Source organism: Oreochromis aureus, linkage group 14 (assembly GCF_013358895.1).
Source record: "Oreochromis aureus strain Israel breed Guangdong linkage group 14, ZZ_aureus, whole genome shotgun sequence".
NCBI classification, from domain to species: Eukaryota; Metazoa; Chordata; class Actinopteri; order Cichliformes; family Cichlidae; genus Oreochromis; species Oreochromis aureus.
Window position 1 is genome coordinate 7,865,478 of NC_052955.1, and position 26,903 is coordinate 7,892,380.

The following is a 26,903-nucleotide window of genomic DNA, read 5'->3' on the forward strand; positions in this document are numbered from 1 at the left end:
TCTTAAAAGGTTTTAACTCTTTTTAGTTTTCTGTAGTGGTTAGTTTATATTCATTAAAACAAGACATATTGGACATATTTATTATTTCTGTATCCAACTATATCAGTTAACACAAACTACATTTGACAGATTCCCCATTTTGAAAACCATATTAATAATACAATACTTTATTCCATGCCATATTTCACTTCATTTTTATGAAAAAATAAACTTTTTTGTGCTGTGAAAAGGGCACTGCACGATAAAATAATAGCTGTGAACTTTAAGCATCTAATATATTTCACCTTCACCCATTTTATAATCAGATTACTTTAAACCTGATACATATAATGCAGTCCTCACTAACCTATTGCATATAGGCTTTTGATATCAGTAGGGGTGTTGCTTGAAGGCATCCTGGTTCCACAGTGGACATGTTGTTGAGGCTGAAGCTGACTGCAAAGAACAGTGTGGGTTTGTTGCCACAAGCCATGCTTTCATTCCTGGCCAACGCAAAGGCATAAAATGAAAGTACAGCAGCTTGTTTGTGGTTATTCCCTTGGTGAGATCACACATGAACAAGCTTGTAGAATGCAAGCCTTTGCACAGCTCTCTCACACAGTTTGCGAGTTCATTCCTAACTTTATACTGAACTATGAATCATTTGCACATCTTTACACAACCCTGACCCCTGTGATGGTCAACCTAGCCTCAAAGTTAGACTCTCACATTTTGATTGATTTCACATGACTTGACAGCCACTGGTCTGTAAAAGCAGTCACCTTACTGTACGTCCAAAATAATGGAACAATCTCTCTTCACAGCGCTGAGGTGTGAACATAAATCATCTCCTTCTTCTGTCCAGACCAAATAACCGATGTCACTTCATGTCTTAGGCATCACATGTATCTACCATAATGAAAAAGCACATTTTGCTTCCATTTCTTTCTCTCACTTCCCCATCACAGTGTTCAGTGCAATTGCATTGACTGACTATGTTTATAAAATGGTTCCTTAAAAGCCACAGCCCCTGTCACTCCCACTGCTGCTTATTTCCTCCGACCACTTTCTCCTAATGGCTCTCTCCTCCTACGGCCTATCCCCCGCTAAACATTAGCCCAACTAGAGTGAGATAAAAAGCTGACATCACGAGTGGCTGAGCAACTTTCCACTGTTCCGAGAATCTGGAGAGATCTGCAGGCTGTCTGACCCTTCCAGTTACTGCATTTCATGTCTGAGAACATAAGGTGGACAAATTGGGAGCTCTTGCCTTATATGGGCGTGCTGCGAGTAATCCCAAAGAGGTTACGTACCACTGTATCAGCTTCTTAGGCACAAGCACAACACTTCCATAGCAGCAACTCACTAGCAGATTGACTGCAGCACTATAGGACATATTAGGCACGGTCTGCTTAGCACAAGGCTGATCCAAATGTTTGGAATGAACCCCCTCAAACTTCAGTGCAGTCTACTGTAAATACACATGCTTCCAGAACTCAAACAATCACATATTTTCACCGGAGTACCATATGCACTGGCTGCCAGACTGTGATGTAGAACTGAAATTGTTGTTACACTTCTTCTTTTTACTCTCAGGTATATGTTTCTGCTGTTTTCCCAGGTAACAAAAACAATACTTTCAGAACTGAAATAGGAATTGAGAATGATCCTAGTTTCTATTTATTTATACTGCTACAGTGACCACAGTTTACTTAATGAAGAGTAAATATGAGGAACAGTTTGTTTTGTTCACCATGTTTAGTGTTCACCTTCTAAAGCATCTGTAATATTCATCTGTGTTTAATTAATATTCATTAATATTTTGTGATTTTTTTTTTCAAAACTGGGCTTAAAGTGTCACATAGAGCTGCTGTTAAATTAGTACTAGAAAGTTTTGTGCAGATTTGGGGGGGCAATGTGTGTGTATTTAGTGGTTGTCAGACCTCGAAATTTAAATAGACCCCAGGGACACTTTGTCGAGGAAATACCAGGGGGTGTCTGACTGTGGGTGGCATTCTTCCTGTCTGAAATTTTGACACTATTATATTTCCTTCAAAGATCGTCTTCAACATTAGGGGCACTGTGGGGGTCCCACACTTGCTGAGTGTGAGGAATTAGTGCAAATAGACCCAAATGGGATACAGATGGCCACCAATAATTTGCAAGGTCCTACTGTACAAAGCGTGGTTAGACATCAGATGATTCTTAACTAGATTAGATATGACATTTCCATCTATGCTGCATAATCCTAAAATTTTCTACTCAAGATGCTGCTGAGTCAAGGTATCAATTAAAGTGGCCTGGGGATACACCTGCCAGCTGTAGGCAAAACATTTGCAATCACACAGATAGGAACAGTATATTTTTATACCTTCATTAACCTTGGAATTTTTCAATCAGTCACTAGATGTGGGTAAGTGCCTCTTTTCGTGCACTTGACTGAGAACTTTTACTTGTATCCAATAGACTTTAAATTGTATTAAAATACTGGAAAACAGAGCTAGCCCACAGACAGTATGAATATAGCTACAATGATGTCAACTGCTGATTTCTAAAGTCCTGTTTTTGAGCCTGAAGATTAGCGTTTTCACCGTTGGCATCTCCGTTTCAAAGAACAGGATGTAACAAAGAGGAATGGACTGACTGTAAAACTGCTTGCTCATTGGCTAATGACCTGTCAATCATAAGTAGTTAGCTAATGAGCATACCATAGACAAGTCTAAACATAGTGTGGCCAAGATTTACACAGAAGTTCTACTGAGAGCTTAAACTCATCAGATCAGTCTTCACATCTCTTCTAGTGTAATGCAGTGTAGGATGACTTAGTGTAACGCCATAGAGTAGCCAATTATAAAGTGTTTTTTACACTAAAAATAAATTACATTTCATTTAGAGAGTTTCAAAAAAGTTCAACTTAACCCTAATTATATTAGGGATATTTGAGCTATTTAAAATCGAGAAATAGCTAGCTCCTTCCGTTAGCCATTGCTAACAACAAGCCAACAATTAGCTTTCTGTAAAAGCATGGGTTATGGCAGTGGGAAAAGATGGTGAATTCTCCTGTCAGCTCATAGTTTTGGTCCTGTCTGCCTGATTTAATCTGGCTTGCTCACCTGGCACCGGATCCCAGAATTGACAATGGAATGTTCCATGCAGTACAGCACGGAGCTGGATTTAACATGTTTTTATATTACAGACTAGACACTGTCTGGCCTTACAAGAGCCAAAGAAGACGAACTGCCTTTACTTCTACCCTGCTCTTTTAGCTCTCATCACAGCCTTGAAAATGTGAAGTGAGCATACCTCTCCCACCAGCAGAACTTTTGAAATACTTCATTTTGGGAAAAAAAAAACGTGGGTAACATAGAGTTATACAGGTTTATGTGTCACTACTTCATTAATTATTCACAACAATCAATTAGTTGAAGCACAGACAAGCTGGTCGGGAGTCAGGAGCTGTCAAACACACAAACAGATTCACAGTTTTACTGTGAAATAATTTGTTACACAGCAGCTGTCTGATCAGACAAGTCTGAATATTTTTATGTTAAAAGTCTGTTCCATTTATTAAAGTTAAAAATATTTGTTTCAGTTTCCCCCTTGAATTCAAAGTCAGTAACAGCAGTTGTGGTTATGCGGTTATATTATTGCACAGATGTTAACCATAAAGAGTGGGACCTCTCAGAATATTAGTACTTATGAAAACATGGGAGCAGGCAATCTGATAATGAACTTGTTAGGTTATTATTATTGTCTTGTTAAACTTCACAGAAGAGATGTTTCCTCTCAAACATCTAGTGTTATCTCTCTATCTGATTTATTTAAAGGGCCAGTTAATCCATTTTACCAAAGCAGACTATATTGGAAGTTGACAGGCTTCAAATATCATCATCATATCATTTCCCTCCACAGCCCACAGTAATTGTTTTTAAGTATTCTTGTAAGCCATTGTTTACTGCTTAAGTTTACACTGACCAGAATAAAGAGTAGACTATAGACTAGAGTAGCAATATAATATAAAATAAATTGGTGCCATGAGTTGGTTTTTCTTCTTTAATTTTTCTGAGCCACCAGGTGCCCTTGAACCAAAGTATGATAAAATATATTTTATCATTTTCCAAAATTCTCAGGATGTTGAAGATCCCCTCCAGACTCCTTTGTTGATATTCACTTTGAATATTAATTTATGTCTGATATAGTTTTTTTTTTTTCAAATAAAAAAAATATATATAAGATATGCAGACTTCAGGTTTCCACATAGTCCCCTGGCTGTGCAAGAGTTCCCAGATCTGAATACCAGATAAGCCTGCACTTTTGTTACAGCTTGCCTGGTAAGGAAGCACCATTTTGTAGCGGTTGAACAAGCAAATTTAATAAAACCTATTAAACAATATAACATGATTTAAATAGATGACAAAAATATAAAAATGATTGAATGTGAAAGGCAGTAGAATCTCTTGTATTGGATGTATTTGAGAGTGGATACAGTTTGTCTGAGTTGCACAAAAACAACATGAAGGAGCTAAAAAGAAAGTGAGAGGGTAAATATAGGGCAGCCAGGCGAGCCTGCCCACCTAGGTATCTAAAACACATGCCGAGTAAAGGAATGTTGAGAATAAAAACTAGGGGTCATCACAGCCTCACTCTTGTCATACTAGGGCTGGACTGCAAAAGAATTTTAATGGCAGAAAGTCCTGTTTACTGGCAGAAAACTTCAGCACATCTGAGCTTCCCATTGTCAACAGAAGATTTTAAAAAGGACCTTCTGGTTTGACACAAAGTAGCAGCTAAACTCCAGATTCCAACCAAACTGTATAAACAAACACCCGAACTTACTGATGAGTATACTTTTTAATAGTTATTGAAAATGTATATTATGATAGGGTACATCAAAAGCAAGAAAACATCAAATGATGCACATAGTGACTGCAACTGATTGTTAAAGTTATAGCCAATATATTAGCTGTTGACAGCTTAATTAATTATGCTTTGACCTTTTAACTGCATTGTGCTTATAGACTGTGGTTGTGTTTGTTCACTATACGAGAACGACAGACTCATCCCAGCTGTATTAGGTTAAAAATCCATTGTATAATCAATGAAGGAAGTGCTGTCCTAGATACTATGCATTGCATAAAAAGGTTAGCAGCCTGTCAGTTATTAGTGTAGTAGTGATTTATCAAAAAATGCACAAGGCGATAAGGTAAGAAGAACAAAACGAGCTTTGAAAACATTTCTCCTAAGAACTTGAGATGACAGCACCGCAGATGATGCAGAGACTCAAACTTTGTGGTGCAAAAAACAACAAAATGCATGAATAATGTGATGCAGATTTAACACATTTCTTTTTGTTATTCTCATATCTGTTCCATCACTTCCCACTGTGCCCTACCCAATAAAGCAGAAACACTATTAAAACAATCTTTCTGAAAGTAATTACTTTTTCTCCTGATCATCAGAATTTCACAAGGCAGTAGACCTTGAGAGGTCGGTCTTTACCTGTTTTAAGGCAGCAGCCGTTCGCTGTAAATATATAAGATATTGCCTTTCGCAAAAGAAGTATATTAAATCAGATTATGCACAAACAGTGACATCATCCCGAAAAAGAAGGATGCCTACAACCAAAAGGAAAAATTTAACATGAAAGATGGCGCCGAGTGCAGCTGCTTGTCCCAGCCCATTGATAAGAAAGGCAGTAAGAGTTTGGTAATATTTTGCACTGTTATCCTGAAATACATCAGACCATCTGAGACAGTTGGCGTTGTGAAATCAACTATGTTCTTTAGTCTGAAATATTTGTAGGAGGTAACATTATATAAACTAGCAAGGCCAGGCCTGCAGTGCTTGTTTATCATGTTATTCTGCATTATATCATTGTACACAGTGTGACAGTAAACACAGCTGTTTGTAAACACAGAAGAAAGTGTTTGTAACATTAGTAACTTCTTAAAATGCTAATTTGTCTAGTTTCTTCAGATTTCGATCAAACAACACCAAACAAGAATCTATGGCAGAAAAAAACAGTTTGGCATCGGCAGAGAAGATTTTGCCGAAAAGAGACGTTTTTCTTCCTGTAACCCACTTACTCAACTCTGCTGCTCAACCCACAAATGCATTTTCCTTACACATGTGGCAGCATTCAAGGGGAAATAAAAAGGCTTCCAACAGTACCCTACAATAATACATGATTCCCAACATTTCTTTCAAACATTGCATTGAATAGGGGTATTCAGGGCTATGAATTTCTAATGGTACTGGTACCATCTGCTAAATTTCTGAAATCAACACATACCTAACTGGAATCAATTTTAACTGTGATTTTTAAAAAATATTCGTTACTTAGATCCAAAACCCTGCTAAAGATACTGAATAACTTGCTGTTACCTTAAAAGTAATTTGTGTGGCCTGAGAGAACTTCTTAGTCACAGACTTAGTCATGAGCAAAGCTGACCTATGATATAATCCAAAACAAATAATCATCAAATCTGTCATCTTATTAGGAAGTTCCAAATGTCCAGATGATTCAAGTTGTTTTTCCCTATTTCTTATCTCTAGATTAGGTGGTAAGAGGAAGGCTTCACTTGACCTTGATGGGAGAGATGCCTAAGGGATCCTTGCAATACAGACCTACTGCATATTCAGGGAAAGCTTGTCAAAAGATTTTCTTTTCCAGAGTATAATAAGAAAAAGGCTTTTGCAGATATAAAGATACCAGCTTTTTTCTTGCTGCATCTTTACTCAGCCTTTAAAAGTTAGTCTGTGATATACCAAGAAAATCCCACTGTGAAACGGAAAGGCATGCATACTATATTGCGGACTCTTATTTTTATCACTTTAAAGGCCTAACTTTATATGCCAGAAAACAAAGGGACTGATGAATATTGTTTAGACTAAAGCTTTGCGTTTTGCCTCACACACAAAGGATCTTTTCTATGTTTTTTTATAAACTGTAGAAGCAGATGTTGTAATTATTTCATGCTAATTGGCCAACTTCTTGTCTTCTCAGCAGGTGGGATATCAGGTAAAGATGGAGACAATTATTTATTCATTCATTTATTTATTTTTCTGCTCTGCAAAAAAGTAACTGAACTCAGACTACAGCCATGTGATCTCTCTGTCTCTTTTGTGGACATCCAGCTCCTGTGTGGTGAAATCACACATCAAAATAACCAGCTATTGCTATTTAATCGCCATTCTGGACCCCTGGTCCAATTAGCCGTCTCTAACGAGCTCATAGAGATTTGTTTTAAAGTTTTCCCTTTCATGTCACTGCTCAGAGAATCCGTTTAAAATGAACAAGCGAAGAGATATCCTGCATGCGATTCCTCGCTAGACATTGATGTTTGTATTCTTCCAGGATGGACAGAAATGAGGAAGTGTAGAGTAACAGTGTGTGACAGCTGGGGTTCTTTCCTCTGCATACACGTGCACAGAAACGTTCGACCTCCCTTGCCGCTTGCATCTGTTACCATGGCGATGAGAGGCGTAGAAATGATGGCCCCGAGGCTCGTTAGGGCCAGTGTCAAAACTAGCGATGTGCAGCTAGTGTCCAAATATTCCTCCTGCAGTCTTTATATCTGTTCTCAGCATCCTTTCTTTAGCAAACTGAGAAGTCCTGATGACCAGAAAAAAAAAACGCCTGCAGTTTTTCCTCATCGTTTTCCTCCCTGCAATGTTACATTAGCAATTAGCAAAGTTACCCATACTACAGCTGCCATCAAAGCGCTCTTAACAGCAACATTAGACTTTGCTAGTTAGAAATTCCACTACAGAGCAATCTGCATCAGAATATTCTCTTCCTGCATCTGATTTATTCATGAGAGCGAACAAAGCAATCAGATGAGGAAATCTCCCAAGTGATAGGTTCATGTGTGTTTTGTGCACCACAGAGTGTCGGGAAGTGCTTTGACTTTATTCATTCCCAGATAGATGATTACTCTCCGATGCTGGCATTAGTTTGTGTTAGAAACTCCCACCTTGCATGTGCTTGAGGGTATACATTTATATATAAATATATATATCCACCCCAATGTCTTATGCCCACATGTTGGGCTTCAAAGCCTTTTGCTTGCACTGCAACTACCTTCTCTTGAAGACTCTTTGCAATTTAAATGCTCATATTCCACTCTGATTGCACAGACATATCCAGGGGCTGGGGGGTATGATCAACACATGAACAAACCAACAAACACCTGGTGTTCTGCTAGGGTATCATTATGGTAGCACCAGTTTATACACGTCCTGCTTGGATCAAAACAAAGCAGTGCACTTTGGTGACTTAATCAGGCTGGCTCTGCCTCACATATTCACTGTAGCTCTGAGTCACTGCCTGCACTTTGTAAGTGTCAAAGAGTTAGGCCAGACATACAGAGAGAGGTTTGTTTTTTGGGGGGTTTTTTGTGAGGACTTTTCTTATGTGCTCACACTGGTCAGCAGCGCTAGGAAATTCCTGCTGTGACTGTGGGGCTCAGCTAAACCTAAAGCTCTTAATTTAATGTGATCTCCAGTGTGTGTGTGCATGTGCGTCCGTGCATTTGTGTGCATGTTTGTGTTTGTGTTTTCCCCAGGGCTTCTGTTGTATGCGTGCTCACAGAATAATGTCACATCACAGCGGCAGAGAAGACAGTCAGCTACCTTTTGTTCTCTAATAAAAAAAAACCTTAAGGGAAATTTATTTCCTGTCAGCTGACATCATTTTTAATCATATATTTATTTTCTCATCCACCTGTGTATTTTTTTCTTTGTTTCAGGAAAGAGTGCTTATATACAACAGATTTTGTTTCCCCTCCCTCATTGCAGAAGAGATTATTTCTGGGTTTGACGTGATAAGAAAGATGAAAATGAGATGCTACTATATTAAATTATCTATTGATTTGATTTTATTCTTGTTGTATGTCGAAATGTTACCATGTCTTACTGTGAATTCCTCCACAGTTTTATTTCTGAGGTTTGCTGGGGCTGAACGCTGTTCTAGGTCATATCAGTAGCTAGCAGATTAGACTTGCTAAATTTCAGGGCCATGGGAATGAAAATAAACAAGAAGGATCTGGTTACAGTGGCCGTTTCCTCACACTTTCCCCAGCCCCCGCTTATTCTGCCTCTCCGCTCCTCTTTATGAATGTTTGCATTGCGAGATGAGCTTTAAGTAGGCAAAGCTTGGTTTAGAGGTCAGACTTGCAGATGAGGCATTTGAATGTCCTCACTGAGACAGGTTTTCACTGCTTGGGCATTTTGATTAAGTACTATAAAATGGATCTTCTGTGGGGCAAAATGTTTACTTTCTTTGTTCGTATACTTTATAGATCGGCATCTCACATCAAAAGCCCATTTCCTGCGCCTTCTTCACAGTCTTCTGAAACATGCTGACTGAATTCTGGGACTTGTAACTGTTGAGACTGACTTGTGTGTGTCGGTGGAAAGCAAAGCGGAACAAGAAAAGAGATGCAAACATCAACTGGCCAGCTATGTGACAGTGCCAAATGCATTATGCTATGTGTGATTTACAGTGCTGTTGGTTTCACTGTGAAGTTATGTACCTGCCTGTGAATAACAGAATAACAGTGCATAATTCTCACATGACCTATCGATATGCCGACATTATCTGCTCCTCTGTGCGCTTGTTATAAGCCACTTTCAAGACCTGCAATAATCTATTGACAGAAATTTTAAATTACATGTGGCAAATGGCATGAGAAACTGTAGTTAGACCTCCACCTAGTGGCAATCCATTCCCACACCCCCAGATCGGGGAATAAGTGACACATTTCTGGTAATGTTTAAGCCTTTCATGTGTCTTGTGAACCTTTTTAGGAGGGGAAGAAAAAGTTCGATAAGGAAACAGAGAAATACTACTCTACACTTGAGAGACACCTCAGCTTGTCATCCAAAAAGAAGGAAGCATATCTGCAGGAGGTAAAAAGAAAAACAAATTTTCTCATCCTGCAACATGTCTTTGAATAATGCCGTTTTATGGTCAGCTGAGTGTCTTTGGAAAATAAGCTGTTTGTGTGCTCTGCTGTGCTCCGTACCCCTCTCTCTAACAACAGACTATTTCCACGTGGTGATACAAACATTAACTCCTAGGTTGACCCTTGTCGTTGTTGTGGCACTAACCCTGGTTTGTTTGCTTGTTCTCAGGCTGACACGCAGATTGATAAGGAGAGACAACTCTTTTATGATGCGTCCCTTGAGTATGTCTTCAAGATACAAGAAGTGCAAGAAAAGAAGAAATTTGAGTTTGTCGAGCCAGTAAGTGAAGTGCCAGTTTTATATATTTCTCTGCTAAATTAGTTCTGCATTTTAAAGATGAAGTAGTACGTTTTCATTCTTTGATATATTTTATTTGTAGTCAAAATACCACCAGATCTCTGTAACTACTACTACATTTCTTTTTTTTTTAATGTCTATCATCCTGGAGTGAAGGCAGGTGCATTTATACAACACTCACAGGAACATAACCACACTTGTATATCCCACACATTTGTCATCTTCATCACAAATTCTTTGTAATATAGTTGATCCATTTGGGGAAGCTTGTGGGTAAAATTAGATGAAGTATTGGCTGTCAAACAAAAGAAGACAGAGTGCTAGTGCAAATCAAAGGCTTTATGAAAGCCCCTGCTTTATAGATATGTAGAGTCAATTTTAACATCTTTAGTGCAGATGTTACCAGGAAACATTAAACTTGCTTCCTATTAAATGTCTGGGAATGTGAGATGGGTGCAAAGTGGCTGTTTCAGACGTCCTACTCCCATTTGTTTACATCCACTGGCAACTTACCCACAACCCTGGCCCAAAAATGTAAATCTCCGGGCCCCAGGTAGTGCTCAAAATATGACAAGGCTCAACCTTGTGTGTGATGAATCTGGGCAAAGAAAAGATGGCTCATCCTTGAACATTTGATATACCAAGCCTCAGCCCAGAAATCAAATCAGTGGTTGTGTCTGAAGGTTTTACTGAAAGCAACTCCATGTTTGTGGACTACACTTGTTCACGCAAGAGATGGCATCAGTTTGTTTCTCTGTAACAGCAGATCTTTATAGCTATGCTTTATTTATGTATGTATGTATTTATTTATATATTTATATGTATCCACAATGGCCATGGATGTTTGTGTGTTCCACAGAAAACAAGATCAATATCTGTCTGCCATAAAAGCCGAAAACTTTTTTAAAATTAGATTTTTTTTCCACTAATATCCTTTTTTCAGTTTTCTGCTTGTCAGTACAAAGATGTTCAATAAATTACCAATTTAAAAATAATGAGAATCAAATTCCTTCAACATGAGATTTAAAAGTGAACATCAACAATGTAAAAAAAGTTCTGACAAAATGATTTGTAGAATAGAAAAAATGCACATATCATTGAGATGACATTATCATAATAAGTGCATCGTTATCAAATAATAATAACAATAGAAAAACAGCCGGATTACTTATATATTATAGGTAGGATATTCTATTATAAATGTTTTCGGTGTGTAGAATGGATGTTCTATATTACAAGATGCCTTTAAAAAAATACTTGCCCATGTAAATTAGCAATCAAGTTCTTGTAGTGTTTATTAACTCAATAATTCACCAATAAATATTGTTCCATTCCAGCTCCTGGCCTTTCTTCAGGGTTTGTTTACATTCTACCATGAAGGATATGAGCTGGCTCACGAATTTGAGCCGTATAAACAGCAGCTCCAGTTCAACCTACAAAACGTAAGTCTCAACACCTCGGGGGTTGTACACAAAGGCAACCAGCCACGTAATCAGATTCTGCAGCTTATCATACCCTGATATAACAAGCAGAGTTTTCACAAATGGATAGCTGTGTGATTAAATGAAATTCTTTGCTGCGCCGAGGATCGATATTTTCAGTGTTGCATTGCAGGCAGTAACTGTAGGCCATTTTATGGTGTGTCAAAAAAGACTTGGAATTGGGAGTAAAAGTCTAGTTGCTGCAGTGCCGCCTTGTTCCATCACTATGTCCTCTCTACTTAAGTCCTGAGGGTTCAAATATCTCTCTGACCCAATATGTCAGTTCTGTTGCCCTTACAGTTTCCACTCGGTAACCCTCTCTCGGATGCAGAGATCTCTAATGGTAACTGGATGAGTGGAGGCTGCTTCACCACTCTCTGAGATATTAAATGGCCTCATATTGACCTTTATGACTCCAAATAAGAGGCTGACATCTTCAAGATCGTGTTCTAATTTTAAATGACCTAAAAAGTATTATTTAAAAAGTCTAATGATAGTTTTTATTTATTTGTTCTTTGAGAAAAAATAGATGTGTTTTTATTTTGAGAGATCAGAGATAACACAATGATAACATAACCCTAAATTTCCCACACAGACACGAAACAACTTTGTGAGCACCAAGCAGGAAGTGGAGAAGCTGATGAAGAGGATAAGGTCGGCAGATCAGGACTATAAACCACCCGGCCAGTGGACGATGGAAGGCTTCTTGTATGTCCAGGAGAAACGTGAGTCTTCCTAGCTGTGCTCCCAGCCATCCAGGCCATCTCACTCCCCTTCACTTTCAAGTGAATGGTTTTACATCCATCACCATAAACATGTCTCGAGTTCTCCCAGGCCTCTGCCGAAGAGATCCACTCACACAGAACTCATAATTCATCCTGTTTACGGATTCACTTTGATGTGCTCTCAAATGGGGGAGTTACCACAAATGGTAGATTATTATCAGCAGCAATAAACAACTTTTGATTTATCACACTAAAATTGCAAATTGATTTTCAGAAGTCTTTCCAGAAGCCTGTGATTCAGTGAAAAATTATTTTGCCTCAACTAGTGTTTTCTTCTGCATTTGTTCTGTCCTAGGTCCTCTGGGATGCACTTGGACACGTCACTACTGCACTTATGAAAAAAGCAGCAAAACATTCACCATGAGCAACACAGAAAACAAGTCGGCTGGGAAACAGGTACTTTACATTCACTTTATTTCGTTTAGTTTAACGTGTGCACGATAAAAAGCTAAGAAAAGAACGAGCAGAGTGTAATCTGTGTGGAAAAAAAGAGGCTTAAAGGCATGGTTAGTCCCGGGAGGAGTAAACGGAAAAAGTCAGATTGACAAAACTGCAAATTAGGCATAGAAGACAAAAGACTCGTTACGTCAAGGCAAACAAACATGTTTTATTTTTAAATAACAAAATTAACAAACAACACCGCGGGGGAATTCAAGGAATGAAAATAGTCCGTTAAACTAAACAGTTATAGTATCTTGCTTTCTAAGTGATCTAATGAATGTGTTTACTTCCTTTGTAGGAATTTATCGCTATGACTTAATGGCACTTCATGTAGATCAAATGATAACTGATAATTATTTCACATTTTATGTATTAGATGAAAAAAGCTTCCAACCAATATTTTTTTTGTAAATAGTAATTGGATGATGATATGGAGTAACTTCCACAGGGAATACTGCTTAGCGCTGCTGCGTCAGGTACAAACCGATTGAAATTGTCAGCATGGTTTTGAAGTGTTTAGCTATCGCAGTTTAACCTTTTGTTATTTTTCACAAAAAAGTATTTGTAGAAATACAGGTTCCAGTAAAGATAACAAAAAGTATGTGCACTTCAATGCCACTCAGATTAAAAAATTATGAAAATATTCTTTTAAAGAACTCCAATGAACTTCAAGGGAGGAATTATGACAAAAAAATATCTCCATAACTGTGAGTTTCCGTGCGTTTTTCTGCACATGTTACAGATATGGCTACATTCCGATTTACTAATGATCATGGTTTCTTTTTATTTTTGAATAAAATCGAATAAAACACAGAAACCCACACACAGATGGAGAGGGAGAATATAAAGCCCAAAGCCAATGCAGGTGCAGGCGTATTTTTATCCACATATCTGGTTTGTTGCAGTTGGCTACAGTCAGTCTTACTGGCGTGCACAGGGGAGGATGTGCTGTACATGAGATATGGCTAATTCTCAGAAAGAAAAAAAAATATCCGTTCAGGAGGTAATTGAATTGGTACTTTCAGCTGACACCGAGGGCCTCTAATGGGAAATGAAAAACAAGGTCAATGATATAATGTAATTTTAAAACTATATTTTCACATGTTTAAAATCAAGATAAATGAAATAAAAGCTCTGCTTCTTGATAAGTGGATGATATGAATGCGTGCAACCAAGTAGCTCGGGCTTTGTTCGGGCTGACAGCCCAAATCAATTTTTAGGCATATGAAGATTGCATCGAGCTTGAGTTTAAAAAGTCTGAAACACCAAAAAGAAAAAACTAGAAAAACAAAAAAAAAGAATTTTGCAAATCCAAACCACAATGGGAGATGTTTCTGTTTTTGTTGTTGTCGATGATTCAGTTTTTTTTCATTAGTTTTTCTCTTTTTTCTGTATTTCCAATCATATTTTCACAAAAGCACTGGACACTCCGGCTACATAAATCTTATTCTGGTTTCAAAGTACCTTCTGTGTCTCTCACAACAAACACACAGCATACATATTAGTCATTTCAGACTTGTAGAGCTGTGCATTTGCAATTGTAAATATATTCATTTTTATTCCATATTCATTTTTCATAGTATTTTTAACTAATTAATGATGAGTGTGTTTATTTTTAGAATGGTCTTGTCGTAAATCAGCCAGAGGTGTTCAAGCTCAAGTCCTGCATTCGGAGAAAAACGGACTCCATCGACAAGCGTTTCTGCTTTGATATTGAAGTGGCGGAGAGGTCTGTGATATGTATCCCTGAAAATGTCTAATAGCTTTCATAGCCTGAAAACACATGCAGAATGTATTATGTATTGCTTTAATCACCACCTAGAGCCAAAAAGAAAAAAGAAAGTCATTGCACATCGCCTACTGAATACTCATATTAGTAAGATAGAGCAGTTGCACACACTTTTTTCTTGTTAAAACTAACTTAATATAAGAACGATGAACTGCACGTGACATTTTGTGTTATGTTGAACTCACCAATACTGGAAATTAACCCAGATTCCCCCTGGAGTACACAACGTTTGAACATGCGAGAGCTGTTCAGGTTTGATTAACATCTTCAAAGGCTCGGTTTAACAGTGTTAGATGTCATCAGCTCTGTTTGTGTCCTGCATGTTTCTCGAGTCCTCTCCCCCCACTCCGTTTGCTGTATGTCTACATTATCAGTATTTTTTTTTCTATTTTTGAACCCATCCCATCTTTTCTCTGTGTTCATGTCAATGTAGAAATGACATCTGTCGTGGAACTCTTTTCAGGCCGCTTCAGTTTTTCTGTAAAGTCCGGTATGTGAACTGACCAGTGCTGCCCTTTCAGTGCAGTTGCATGTGCTGCATGTGTCCTAATCATGTTGTTCACTCAATATTAAATCCAAACCTAATGAAAACCTGCTGCTTTCTTAGCACTTCACAAAATCTGACTTGGTCACTTGGTCAAGACACATTCTTGAATTATTTCTTCTTGTCTGCAATTACTCAAGTAACACACAATATTGAACTTAGAATTAATTCCTATTTTTTTTCCTTTCTTTTCAAAGCTTTTGGCCATGTGGGAACATTCATAGTTGATTTGTTTTTAATTTTTCACTGGGAAATAGGATTATAGATTGGGCAAAGATCAGAAACCTTTAAGTAGCTGTCAGCTGATTAACACTGGCTCAATTGACCAAGCCATCCGTTATGAATGCTTGATATCAGTTCTTTATAGTGATTTGTACCCCAGAATAGAGTTAGCACATCGCTGTGTGTTAATGTTGCACTGCAGCAGCAGGCTCAGCATTGCTCACACTCGGTGAGTGTTGCTGAGCATGGACAATAACTGCAATTTATTTGCAGGACAACTCATTTATCATTAACTGCGCTGCCCCAAGGTGCGTGTTCCAACCACAAGGACAATGTGGGCCAAGCTCCAGTCAGCTTCAAGCTCATCCATTAATCCCCATTATAATAAACATGCTGTTGCCCAAGTTTAATCAGGCCAGCCATCTCGGAACCTCATTTTTAACGGGTTGATTCACCCGAATTAGCAAAGAGGTATCCAGCTATGCGGATACTTTTATTTGCCCGGATTCTGAGATAGCCATCTCTGAAACATCCTCTGCCAGCCCAATAAAAAGAATTTCATTTGAGCTGCTCGTAGCAATGAAAGAAGAGTTTCATTAAAAATTTACCAGCAACGTGTCTTTCATAAGGACTTAAGGGAAAATACATCTATTAAAAAAATGATATGAGCTTGGATGAGGGTAGCAGAGATGCTGTTTTGGGAAAGAGATGTTGTTAAATGATTTGAGAGCAACACAAATATAAATATTTCCTTCTGCATTCACCTGTACGGGTTTGGAGTCTTTAATATTGGACAACTTAAGAGCTGGTGAAATAAATGCTAAACTGTCTGCATGTCAAAATATCAGTAGGGGTGTCGTTAAAGGTGTAGCGTTTTTTTGTATTTTGGTTGAAATGACCTTTAACACATGCAAGCTGACACAGCTCCATGCTAGTACTAACTGCCGCTACTGGGTGGGGTGAAGTTTTTTATTTGCCGCCATCATCAGATAATGTTCTATAATTGTGTTACAGCCAACTGAAGCAGTGCCACAAATCAAGGCATAATGCCCCAGATTCTCACTATGCTGCACACAGTAAGGTGAAAGCAGATAAAGCTATATGCATGTTGGGTGCAAAAATGAATCACTCTAATATTAAGAACTTGTAGCTTTTAATTGGAAGGGGAATGTGAAGCACAAAGTGAACTGAGGGCATAGATTGAAGTCAAGCATTTGCACATGAGCTATTTTAGTTACACTAGTCCTTTTATAGTGGTCTCAGCCAATATAAACATGGTCTGTCCAGGGGCCCCAAGGAAAAGAGATCAGACTGAGACCAGCTTTTCTCTTAAATCTTTCCAGGCATGGCGTTATGACACTGCAGGCACTGTCAGAGTCCAACAGAAGACTGTGGCTCGAGGCCATGGATGGCAGGGAGCCGGTAAGGAACTCTGCCTGTTCTTCTTTGAAATATTCATTCGGTGCTGGCTGCAGTTGGTCAGGTTTTTTTTTTAAGTCCTTTGTTTGACAAGAAGACAATGCCAAAATTGAATTATTTGTCACTGGCACCCTCTTCTGGTGGCTTTCTGTAAGGTTTTTTTTGTTTCGTTTTTAGGAAACCATGACCTCACCATTTACTTGTGCTAATAATCGGACAGTCTACTCAAATTAGGTTCAGTGGGAATAACGTTTTGACATTATCCTTTTCTTTCAGCGATTTTGTTCAGTTTTCAAGCAAAGCTATCCTTTATGCTATAATGATTTCTGTAAACTCTCTCTAGATTTACAACCTGCCGGCCATATTAAGCAAAAAGGAAGAGAGTGAGTATTGTTTTTATATCTTTCCAAACTCCTTCAGGATTAAAATGTATGCATTTCAGATTCTTAAAACATAAGATCAACAACATACACATATGAAAGAAATACTCGTTACCTATGACTGTACCTTTTCATTAATACTATAATTTTATATATGCCCACTCAGCAGGCATAGCACAGCCTCACAGTACAGGGCTGTGCTATTAATTTGAGCAGCGGCATAAGGGAGAGCTTATTATCCCAGATGACGGGCAGTTATCCCAGGAAGTAATTGTCCTTTCATTTCTGCTCTTGTTTTGTGTTACAGCATATCTTAATGAGGCAGGCTTCAACTTCGTAAGAAAATGCATTGACCTGGTCGAGATGAGAGGTGAGGTGCTTCAATCCCTCAGCTTTCATGTGTCAAATGATTTGAATGCAACCTGGCTGTAATCAATGATTAACAATGTGCTCGTTAGTGGGCTTGACAACACGTTGCACTGGCACGAGTCCTAAATAAACGCAAAGTCTTAGTTCCTTGTTCCAATTCATCCTTTTGCTTTTTTCACTGCCACACAGGCATAAACACAATGGGACTGTACAGAATTGGAGGCGTCAATTCTAAAGTGCAGAAGCTGATGACCACAGTCTTTTGTAAGTAACTAAAATCAAAAGTATTATCAGTGAACTAATGTACCAAGTCAAACCAGTAATTCTGTAATTCACAAGTGTCTGAATCTCCATGGTAGTGTACGAATAGTTTTCTATTGTCTTGGGTCAATAACGTGATCTTTTCCAGCAGAGTGAGGAAAGAGGTCCTCCTTGTGGTAGGACAGTGTAACAGCAATTAGGCCTTATATTATGTTGTCATTATTTTATTGAATTACCCGAGGTAGTCTCGTCTGGATATATATGAGACATTTGTACAGGAAATGTCTGAATGAGTTTGTTAAATGGCTCTAAATCTTGACCCCCATTGCTATGAGACACCACACATTATCACTATTATTTTCAATTCTCCTTTGAGTCTCTTGACACAAGAAGGAAGTATTTTCGGTCCTCGGTTGAGCAGCTTGACAGGTCATGTCATATTGTATTGGTTTCTTAAGACAATTTGCAGCTTAAACTTACCTAGTGGTCATATAACAATAAAACATTTTTCCAATAGCATCCAAAGCACCTGTGGATATGGACCTGGACCCAGACATGTGGGACAACAAAACTATCACCAGTGGCCTAAAGAATTACCTCAGGTCAGCTCGCCCCACCATCTACCTCTCTGATGATAGTCATACATTAAGTGCTGCGACTGACTCACCAAGGATGCCAGCTGCATTCACAGGGCCTGTGTCACTCAGGAAATAAATTGCAACTGTTCTTTTTTCTTTACCATCAGGTGTCTGTCTGAGCCTCTAATGACTTTCAAGCTCCACAAAGATTTTATCATGGCTGTCAGTAAGTTACTAACAGTTATAACATATTACATATTTTATCAAGTTCTCTATTATCCTTTCTTTTATAGAACAGATTAAGAAGATACTGGTCCAGTTCAAATCATGTAGCACTAATGAATCAGGTGCATCTGATAACTAACTAATTATGTCAATTGCAAATGTTAAGCTGGATTTATGTGAAGCGATATTACATTAGAATTTTGAAAATCTTTATGAAATATTTTGAATTGATTTTAGAGATTTGAGCTTTGTGAGCACTACGTCTGGGTTATCAAAGCAGGGAAAGCAAATGAGTCAGGACGGATCTGATTAAATCATTTCTATCTGAGGAAATACTTGTGTGGATCATAGTACTCTCAGGTTATCTCAAACTGTGATGTCAGGGTGACTCGAGTGTGACTTTGTTATGAGAATAACTTTTTTTTTTAACTGTAAAAACCATGACCTTAAACATTTAACATGCTAATTGAGTCCCATAGAACCTCAGATGTAGGCCTTGGGTTTTGCCTTATTCTGGCATTGAGATAAATTTGCTGATATGTCCACTGCTGGGAAGATTAGCAGCTGTCCCAAATGCTTTGCAGTTTTTAACAGTCTTTCTCACCTCACAGAATGATGCACATCAAATTGCAATTCTCACATTGATGGTCAGCAAAAGTTTCTTCTCGTCTTTCCTCCTTGGCACTGTTGCCAAAAATCTGAATGCTACAGACCTGCAAACTGCCAAAACGTTTATAGAAGTGGTCACATTCGCTGATGAACAGTTAATCAACTGTGTTTGATTAGCAGCTCCTGGCTGCTGCTTACCCTGTTCATTTCAATGGAAGTAGTAACGGCGTAGTTAATTGTTTACACACTACTTCTGCATTTTGGCTTAGTTTTGGGGGTTAAGTGTCAGGGTTAGAATTAGGGTTATTTTTGTTAAATAAATAATGACACAGTAATATGTCATGTATTGTTCATGTGAGGTCGTATTTACCTCATTTTAAGACCTGTGTAGGGCCAGAAGATAAAACCTTAGAATTAAAATGGGATGTACTTTCTTTTTCACACAATTACCTCTAAAATATAATTATTCCATAAGTCAGTAGTGGCCAGCATTTCTACTCTTCCCTCATTTCTATTTATTCTGTCTTTCTCAGAGTCCGATGATCAGAACTACAGAGTGCGTGCTGTCCATGCTTTGGTTCATAAGATGCCTGAAAGAAACAAGGAAATGCTGGAGTTACTAATAAAGCATCTTGTCAGGTACATGTTCTTGTAATCAATCAATTAACTTGCAGACTTAACATTACCTGAACTGCACCGCAATTGTAGGCGTCTCACCAACTCTCACTATCTTGTAGACCAAAAGATTTCACGTCATGGTTAAACATGTGAAGTATTAGAGTGGCAATAGAGGACTGCATCCTACGCTTGTATGATATGCTTGTCTTCTAAACACAGAGTTTCTGCACAAAACCAGTCCAACCTGATGACAGTGTCAAACCTGGGCGTCATCTTCGGGCCTACATTGATGCGGTCACAAGAGGAGACAGTTGCCGCCATGATGAACATTAAGTTCCAGAACATTGTGGTGGAAATACTTATTGAAAATTTCAACAAGGTGAGTCACAGTTTGACTTTGAATGGCCTGGTATGCTTTTAATTATATCTGCATCAATAAACACATTCCTCGTGCAGCAGTTTTCTGAGGTAAAATATCCATATTTCCTTATTAGAACAGATTTATAGAAAGATCTCTCATGGTGTATAATCATTTTTCATGTTTCTCAAAAAAACGACACCTAGACAGCAACAGATAGCAGAAGACACAGATGAGCGACAAGAATAATGTGTTTTATAATGCTATATGAGCTTTCATATTCCAATGTTTATGTTAAATTCAATTGACATTTAGTCACGTGAATACATTGTTGCCACTAGTAGTATCATACATAAAGCACAAGCCAAAACAAATGGATGCATCGCCACTGTGTATGTGTGTCTTTCTCTGTGTGACTGTTTGCGCACGTGCGTGCATGAGTGTGTGCTCTGTGCCGTGTACTAGAGGCTCATACAGTCAAACAGTGAGCAGAGGAGAAAAAAATAGCAGAAGCTGGCACTGAGATGAAATGTAACAAGTGCTCATATATTTGTTTCATTTTTTAATTGAATTTGTTGCTTTTGAGCCAATAGCTGAAGGCACCGAGTGAGTGAAAATGATTGCATTGGCTCACAGCATTTGATGTGGCATGCATCTTTAAATACAGGATCCATGAAGAAGGTTTATTTCTTACAAGTGATGATGGTTAAGTATAATTTCAATTCAGCATAGCATAGCATAAAGACACCTGGATGGGAGTATAGGTTGCTCTAAAACCATCTATATATACCTTTCAACACTGAAAGTGTCACTCCAAAAGTGCAAGGTACCAATTCCATAGGCACTAATTCATTGCCATACTATGAAAGATGCAGACTTTTTAACTAAGTGCTTATAATATGTAATGGTTCCTCTCCTCTTTAGTCCAGTTGACATTGCAGCTGTGTTTTCCAAAAAGAATTTAGAATTTAGATTTGTCTGACCACAGTTTTCCACTTTGCTTCAGTCCATTTTCAATTACCTTTGGCCCAGAGAAGACTGCAGCATTTGGGGAGTGTGTTCAGATATGGCATCTGCTTTGATCCATAGAGCTTTAAACTGCTTTGTGGATCGCAGAGTGAACTGTGTTAAACAATAATTTCTGGGAGTGTTACTGAGCCAGTGAAGTTACTCTTAAATAACAGAATCATCCCTGATTTAAACACAGTGCTGCCTGAGGGAGAGAGTGGTATTCCCCCACCTGTTTCTTTTTTTTACCTCTTACTTTTCCAGCCTTTTGTCTCTAGCCAAACTTTTTTGAGATGTGTTGCTGGCCTCAAACTCAAAATGAGCTCATATTTTAATTAAAAGGGTATATTTTTTAAATGTTTTCTATGTTCTATTGTGAATAAAGCACAATAGACATTTACAATTGACATTTACAAATCATGCCATTCTTTTTTGTTTTTTTGTTTTTTTACACTATACGCAGTGTCCTAACTTTTTAAGAATTGAGTTTGTACAGACAGCCTGTTGAAGAGAAGCATCTCGCTGCCCCATTAAAACCACTAGGTTGGAGTAACAGGATCAAGATACACTATCAGACGTTTATATCATATCAGTTAAGAGTTCAGGACTCCTTCTATGTCAACTACCACAATATACAAAATTTTCCTCTGAAAGTGGAAAATGGTTTGACTTCCCACTGTTACCCTAAGAGCAGGTTTCATGGACCTAATTTCTCTCTCCCACACTACCCAAAATCAGGAGCATTTGGGGGATTAAAGTGAAGCTGGATTTGGGACTTTCAGGGATGGGTCATGGCTGCAAATGCATCTCTCAACTCCTTGCCTCTTCTTTAAAATTGCCACAGTTAGAAAGAAGCTCATGGGGCTCTTTTCTGCATGCAGTGAAATGTCTGAGGGACATAAGGAAACTGTCAGAATCGAACTGTAGGAATTCAATATGAGAGTATCTGGTGTTAATATTAAACATTATTCACCACAACATCCAAGTTTGATAGTTAAAGGCCCAAAACAGTCAGCGACTATGGACCAGAAGGTCAGTTTGCATAACCTCAACCTAGAAGAAGGTAAGTCAGCTACATCCTTGTTGCTATCACAGTGATTTTTTTCTTGTCTCTGGGCAGCATATGTTTCTGCAAGTAAGACATTCATACCCCTGTTTGATCTTTGATGAATCAACCTCTCACTTCTGAAGGGAGGGTGGAGGTGTCAGCATTTTTTCTTTAATTCGGTGTATGGGTTGTCTTGTGAGGTGAATAAGCAATCAGAATCAGCTGACTCACCAAGAGAAGTTGTAATGACCACCCCAACCATGTGCTCACTGTGCTCATGCTCCCTTTGAGCTTTATTGAACTATTTCAGTAGGTGTTAGGGAGAATGGATTGTTGGACCCAACAACGATGTGCAGTTAAAAGTTAGAAGTTTTAATTTATCCACAGGATAATGCTGCTCAACAAACATTATGATGTCAGAGGTGAATGCACAGTCATTTGAAAACCTTTTCCTAGGGCATGAAGCGGGAGAAACTTGGAGGTTAACACATTTGACTTGTGGCATTTCTGTCTGTGGTCTCTCTGTGCACAGTTTAAGCTTTTCTGGCTCCCCTTCAAATCAAGATGCTTGGCTGCACCCTGAGTCAACTTAGTATGCTCCATCCATCATCTAAGACAGCATAGGTATCAAAGGTCCTAATCTTGTTTCTAAGTCTTATTCTAATTACCTGACTTTAGATAATATAATCTGTGGGTTCAAGTGCAACACTCTGGATGTCTGGGTTCTCTTCATTATGCCTGGATGCTGACTTTTGCATCTAAAACAAACACCTGTTTTGCACCAGAGAGTTGTGGGGAGCATGATACTGTAGTTGAGTAGGAGACCCTGTATTGGGCCCGAGGCTGCTGTACAGACTGCTGAGGTACACACTGGTATTCACACGGAGCAACGTTACTGGAAGGGTAGGCAAAGGAGAACAAATAGAGTGAGGTTTCAGTAATAATGGGTGGAGGTCAAACTGCATACAATGCGGCCATGGCCCCCTGAACTGGTGGTAACTGAAAATATAGGTCATAGGTTGGCAAACTATGCTAAGCCCCTGCAGATACAGAGGGTTGGACTTGATGGGAACATACAAAGGAACAGATTGGTGGCATTTGATCAGGAGGCAAATTATTTGGCCTTTAATGGGCACTTGAGGTGCTTGTAGAGCTGTAGATTGGCTTCTGGTATATAAGGAGAGAGAGGGTTATGTGTCAAAACTCACTTTGAAGGTGTATGAGAAGCCAATGTGGAGCTATAAGGCACACGAGGGGTAGAGACTGGATTAAATGGCACATAAGCTTTTGAGGTTTATGGTTCCTGAACCTGAGACTCCATTTGGGGGACTGCAGCAGGTCTTTTATGCTTATATGGTGCAAAGGTACAGTACCTATGACTATGAGCAGAACAGGTTTGAGCAAACTGGCAGGATTTTCCACTATCAAGAGTGGATACAGATTCAGGTAAATTTGGTTTAGATTGTATGTTCCTATAGTGAGCTTCACTACTATCATTACAGAGGCTGGTTAGATGCATATAGAATTTCTCTCTACTATCTATCTATATACTATCTCTTATTAAATCAGTCTTGACTTTCTTGAAATGGGTTCTACACACTTTCTTCGTTGCTTTAGGGTCTCGCCCTGAAGTTCTACCTTTTTAGTCTCACAGATACATTGAAGGCATACATGCTGCTCCTCATGATCCTTTGGGTTTGCTTCTGAATCCTTTCCAGCTCAAATGATCAAGAAAAAAACTACAGAGAAGATGTGCTGGTTTACTGAACACCCAGTGTCATAAGAACATTTAAACACAGAATCACAAAGGCTGTTTTAAAGGTGGGCAATTAATGACAGTTAGGTAGCTTGTTCAATGGACAAGTGATTGTTTTTCTATACATGAGATATCAAATTAAAGACAAATAAATGCAATTACAGATAAAGGGAAATTGGCAATCTTAGCAGTCCTAGCAGCCACCATCTTTATACTCATTAAGGCAACACTGTAAAGGAATCTAATATTAGATGTAACCCAAATAATGCATACATTCAGATGATCCTGAAATATGATGTAAATCAAATAGATGAAAAACTAAACAGTCTCCTTACACTTGGAAGATTCTCTTTGTTGTCTGTTTCATAATTACTTAGCCTCCTGGGTGTATCCAACAGATTGACAGATATGATGTATCATGACAGGTGTGGCGCGGTCAGAAAAGGTGAGGTTCCATCTCATCCTTTTATAAGTGTAAGTGCTAGACCGGCTATCAATACACACCGAAACACGGAGGTAATTCAACTTCAGTCGCTAATAACAGGGTTTTTTCTGGCTCTGAATGAGCCCCCGAGGGGTGGCATGAGAAGCACAATCACTCAATCTTGTTATAAATATAAATATTATCATAGGCTATTGCCCTATTGTAAAAGCTGTCCTTGAGCAATGTGTCTGTCACCTTATTTAATATTTTCCTGATAAGTATTTTTTCTTACCAGGGAAGATGATGTCCAATGATAAAAAATAAGATATTATTGATGGTGCTGGAGAACCAATGATGCAATAACCTCGTATTTCAGGTCCAAACTGAGGATTCTGCAAACAACCAACAAAATTTTCTATGTAGGATAAATATTTTACTATACTTTTACATAGCTGCTATAATTATGTTTACTTACAGAACCGTTAAACCAGAGATATAAAAAGCAAGATTTGCTGGGTGGGTACTAACACAGTCATGTGTGTCCAGAGTGTACAGTGTCTCAGTGGTGGTTAAGATTTGAGGCTGAGGGCTGAGGAAAGTTAGTCACGGTCTGAGGGAAGTCTCTGTTAGTTCATCAAAATATATAAACTGAGTACTGAGAGTGTTTGAAGAGTATTGATAAAAAATCATGTTGAAATGTAAGACTGTATAGAAATACATAGTTTCTGTATTTGTATTGAGTAATCAGTGCATCTTTCTGGACCTGTAGATCTTCCTCCAGCCTCCAGATCCCAATGTGCCTCTGCCCCAGCCCCAGAGTCGACCTGGCTCTCGCAGGAGCAGGGCCATCTGTCTGTCCACAGGGCCCCGGAAACCCCGGAGCCTCTACACTCCTACACTGTGTCTTGCAGATGCAGAAAGTGAGTACCAAGGAAGTGATGAGTGTCACAATTTGTTAAACCACGCCTTTAATATCTTTTAGGAATCTTTACACACAGTCTCCTACATTTAGGCCAGCTCTCTAAAGCCAATGAATAATATAATATCGTTTAATATCGTTTTTTCTCTAAATTGCAAAGAAGCTAAAATCATTTACTTGCTAAGCAGATTTTAATGAGGGCCTTGTGTGCCTCATCTCTGGTCCCTGCATAGGTGATGCTTTGAGCAGCAGTCCCGACAGCACCCCCATGGGGAGTATAGAGTCTCTGTCTTCCCATTCCTCTGAGCAAAACACCTCCTCCAAAACAGCTTCCTCTAGACAGAGGACATGTCAGGACAAGTCACTCCTGGACCTCCGCCGGACACCTTCACAGCTTTCAAATGGCCCCCAGAGTGCCGTGTTTGTCAGCAGTCCCGACTCGAGCTCCAGGGAGGACACAGGACGCACAGATGGCGAGTCAGAGGATGCTCTTAGCTCATCCTCAGTCAGCACAACACCAAGGCTGTCTCCTGCACCCAAGAAAGCCCCACACTGTCGTGCTGACCTCAGGCCAGAGCTGCTGAACCGCTCCACTGCACCCTCTCTCAAATCATTGCATATATCCGAAGGTACGATAATCGTGAAGCGATGCCATTTGAAACGTAATTTGCAGTTATTTTGACTTAAAATCAAGTCGATCAGAATCTCATGAAAGTGAAATTTCAGGACAGAATAGATAAACTGGGTAGTTTTCACTGTTATGATTTATTCTTCAAGGGCTTTCAAACACTGACAGTAGCTTGTGAAAATTTAGTTATTTCCTGATTTATTCGGTGCAGCGTGATAGCTGTTCCTTAGTGTCTGCCTTTTGTTTCTATGTGTCATTTACAAGTTATTATTTGTGTGTCGCCCTTCAGGCCACAGGAGCTGCTCTGGATCTGTCCAAAGTTTATCAACACTGGAGTCCAAAGAGAGTTTAAAGCCTACTGAGCACCCAAACCTTCCACCAAAACAAGTGATCCGCCGCAGGATGGACACTTCAGTCAGCAACGGCTACCAAAGACCTGGCTCAGTGTAAAGAGCTTTAAAAAGCATATAATTTTTCTCATCATAAGTTAGAGTTTAACATGTCTCCACAAAATAAATACAAGTCAACCAGGCTTTTACACAACTTGATTTTCTTTCAATCTCCCTTCCTCTCTGTTTGCCCTCTGAGTTTTCGGCCTTCTCCTTCATCTGTTTACGAGCATCGAGAGGTTTCTAAGAACAGATGAGTGTGTGTTGTGAGATTTATGTCTTTTCTGCTCTGGTGGGAGAGCTGGCCTTAATTACATTCTGCTTGCTCTTGGGTTGCTGTGACCCAGCACCAGTCTGCACTAGATCTCTTGAGATGAATAGATAGTTTGACTTGTCGTGTCTAAGAA

General features: G+C 38.9%; 1 protein-coding gene across 4 annotated transcripts in view; it reads left to right on the top strand.

The window, feature by feature from the left end:
• The window catches only part of LOC116329243 (rho GTPase-activating protein 42), a 72,860-nt gene that overhangs the window by 43,143 nt on the left and 2,814 nt on the right, over positions 1-26,903 (top strand). The window contains exons 5-22 of one of the 4 annotated variants that reach the window (XM_031751237.2): positions 9,790-9,891; positions 10,117-10,227; positions 11,583-11,687; positions 12,322-12,451; positions 12,807-12,907; positions 14,572-14,681; positions 15,175-15,231; positions 16,851-16,929; positions 17,270-17,309; positions 17,614-17,676; positions 17,865-17,939; positions 18,454-18,538; positions 18,682-18,740; positions 19,882-19,987; positions 20,186-20,345; positions 25,330-25,480; positions 25,701-26,108; positions 26,397-26,553. In XM_031751237.2, the coding sequence (XP_031607097.1) occupies positions 9,790-9,891; positions 10,117-10,227; positions 11,583-11,687; positions 12,322-12,451; positions 12,807-12,907; positions 14,572-14,681; positions 15,175-15,231; positions 16,851-16,929; positions 17,270-17,309; positions 17,614-17,676; positions 17,865-17,939; positions 18,454-18,538; positions 18,682-18,740; positions 19,882-19,987; positions 20,186-20,345; positions 25,330-25,480; positions 25,701-26,108; positions 26,397-26,553 (2,099 nt within the window). The remainder of the gene's footprint in view (positions 1-9,789; positions 9,892-10,116; positions 10,228-11,582; positions 11,688-12,321; positions 12,452-12,806; positions 12,908-14,571; positions 14,682-15,174; positions 15,232-16,850; positions 16,930-17,269; positions 17,310-17,613; positions 17,677-17,864; positions 17,940-18,453; positions 18,539-18,681; positions 18,741-19,881; positions 19,988-20,185; positions 20,346-25,329; positions 25,481-25,700; positions 26,109-26,396; positions 26,554-26,903) is intronic. The other 3 variants (XM_031751238.2, XM_039598219.1, XM_031751239.2) reach the window with 3 other exon arrangements.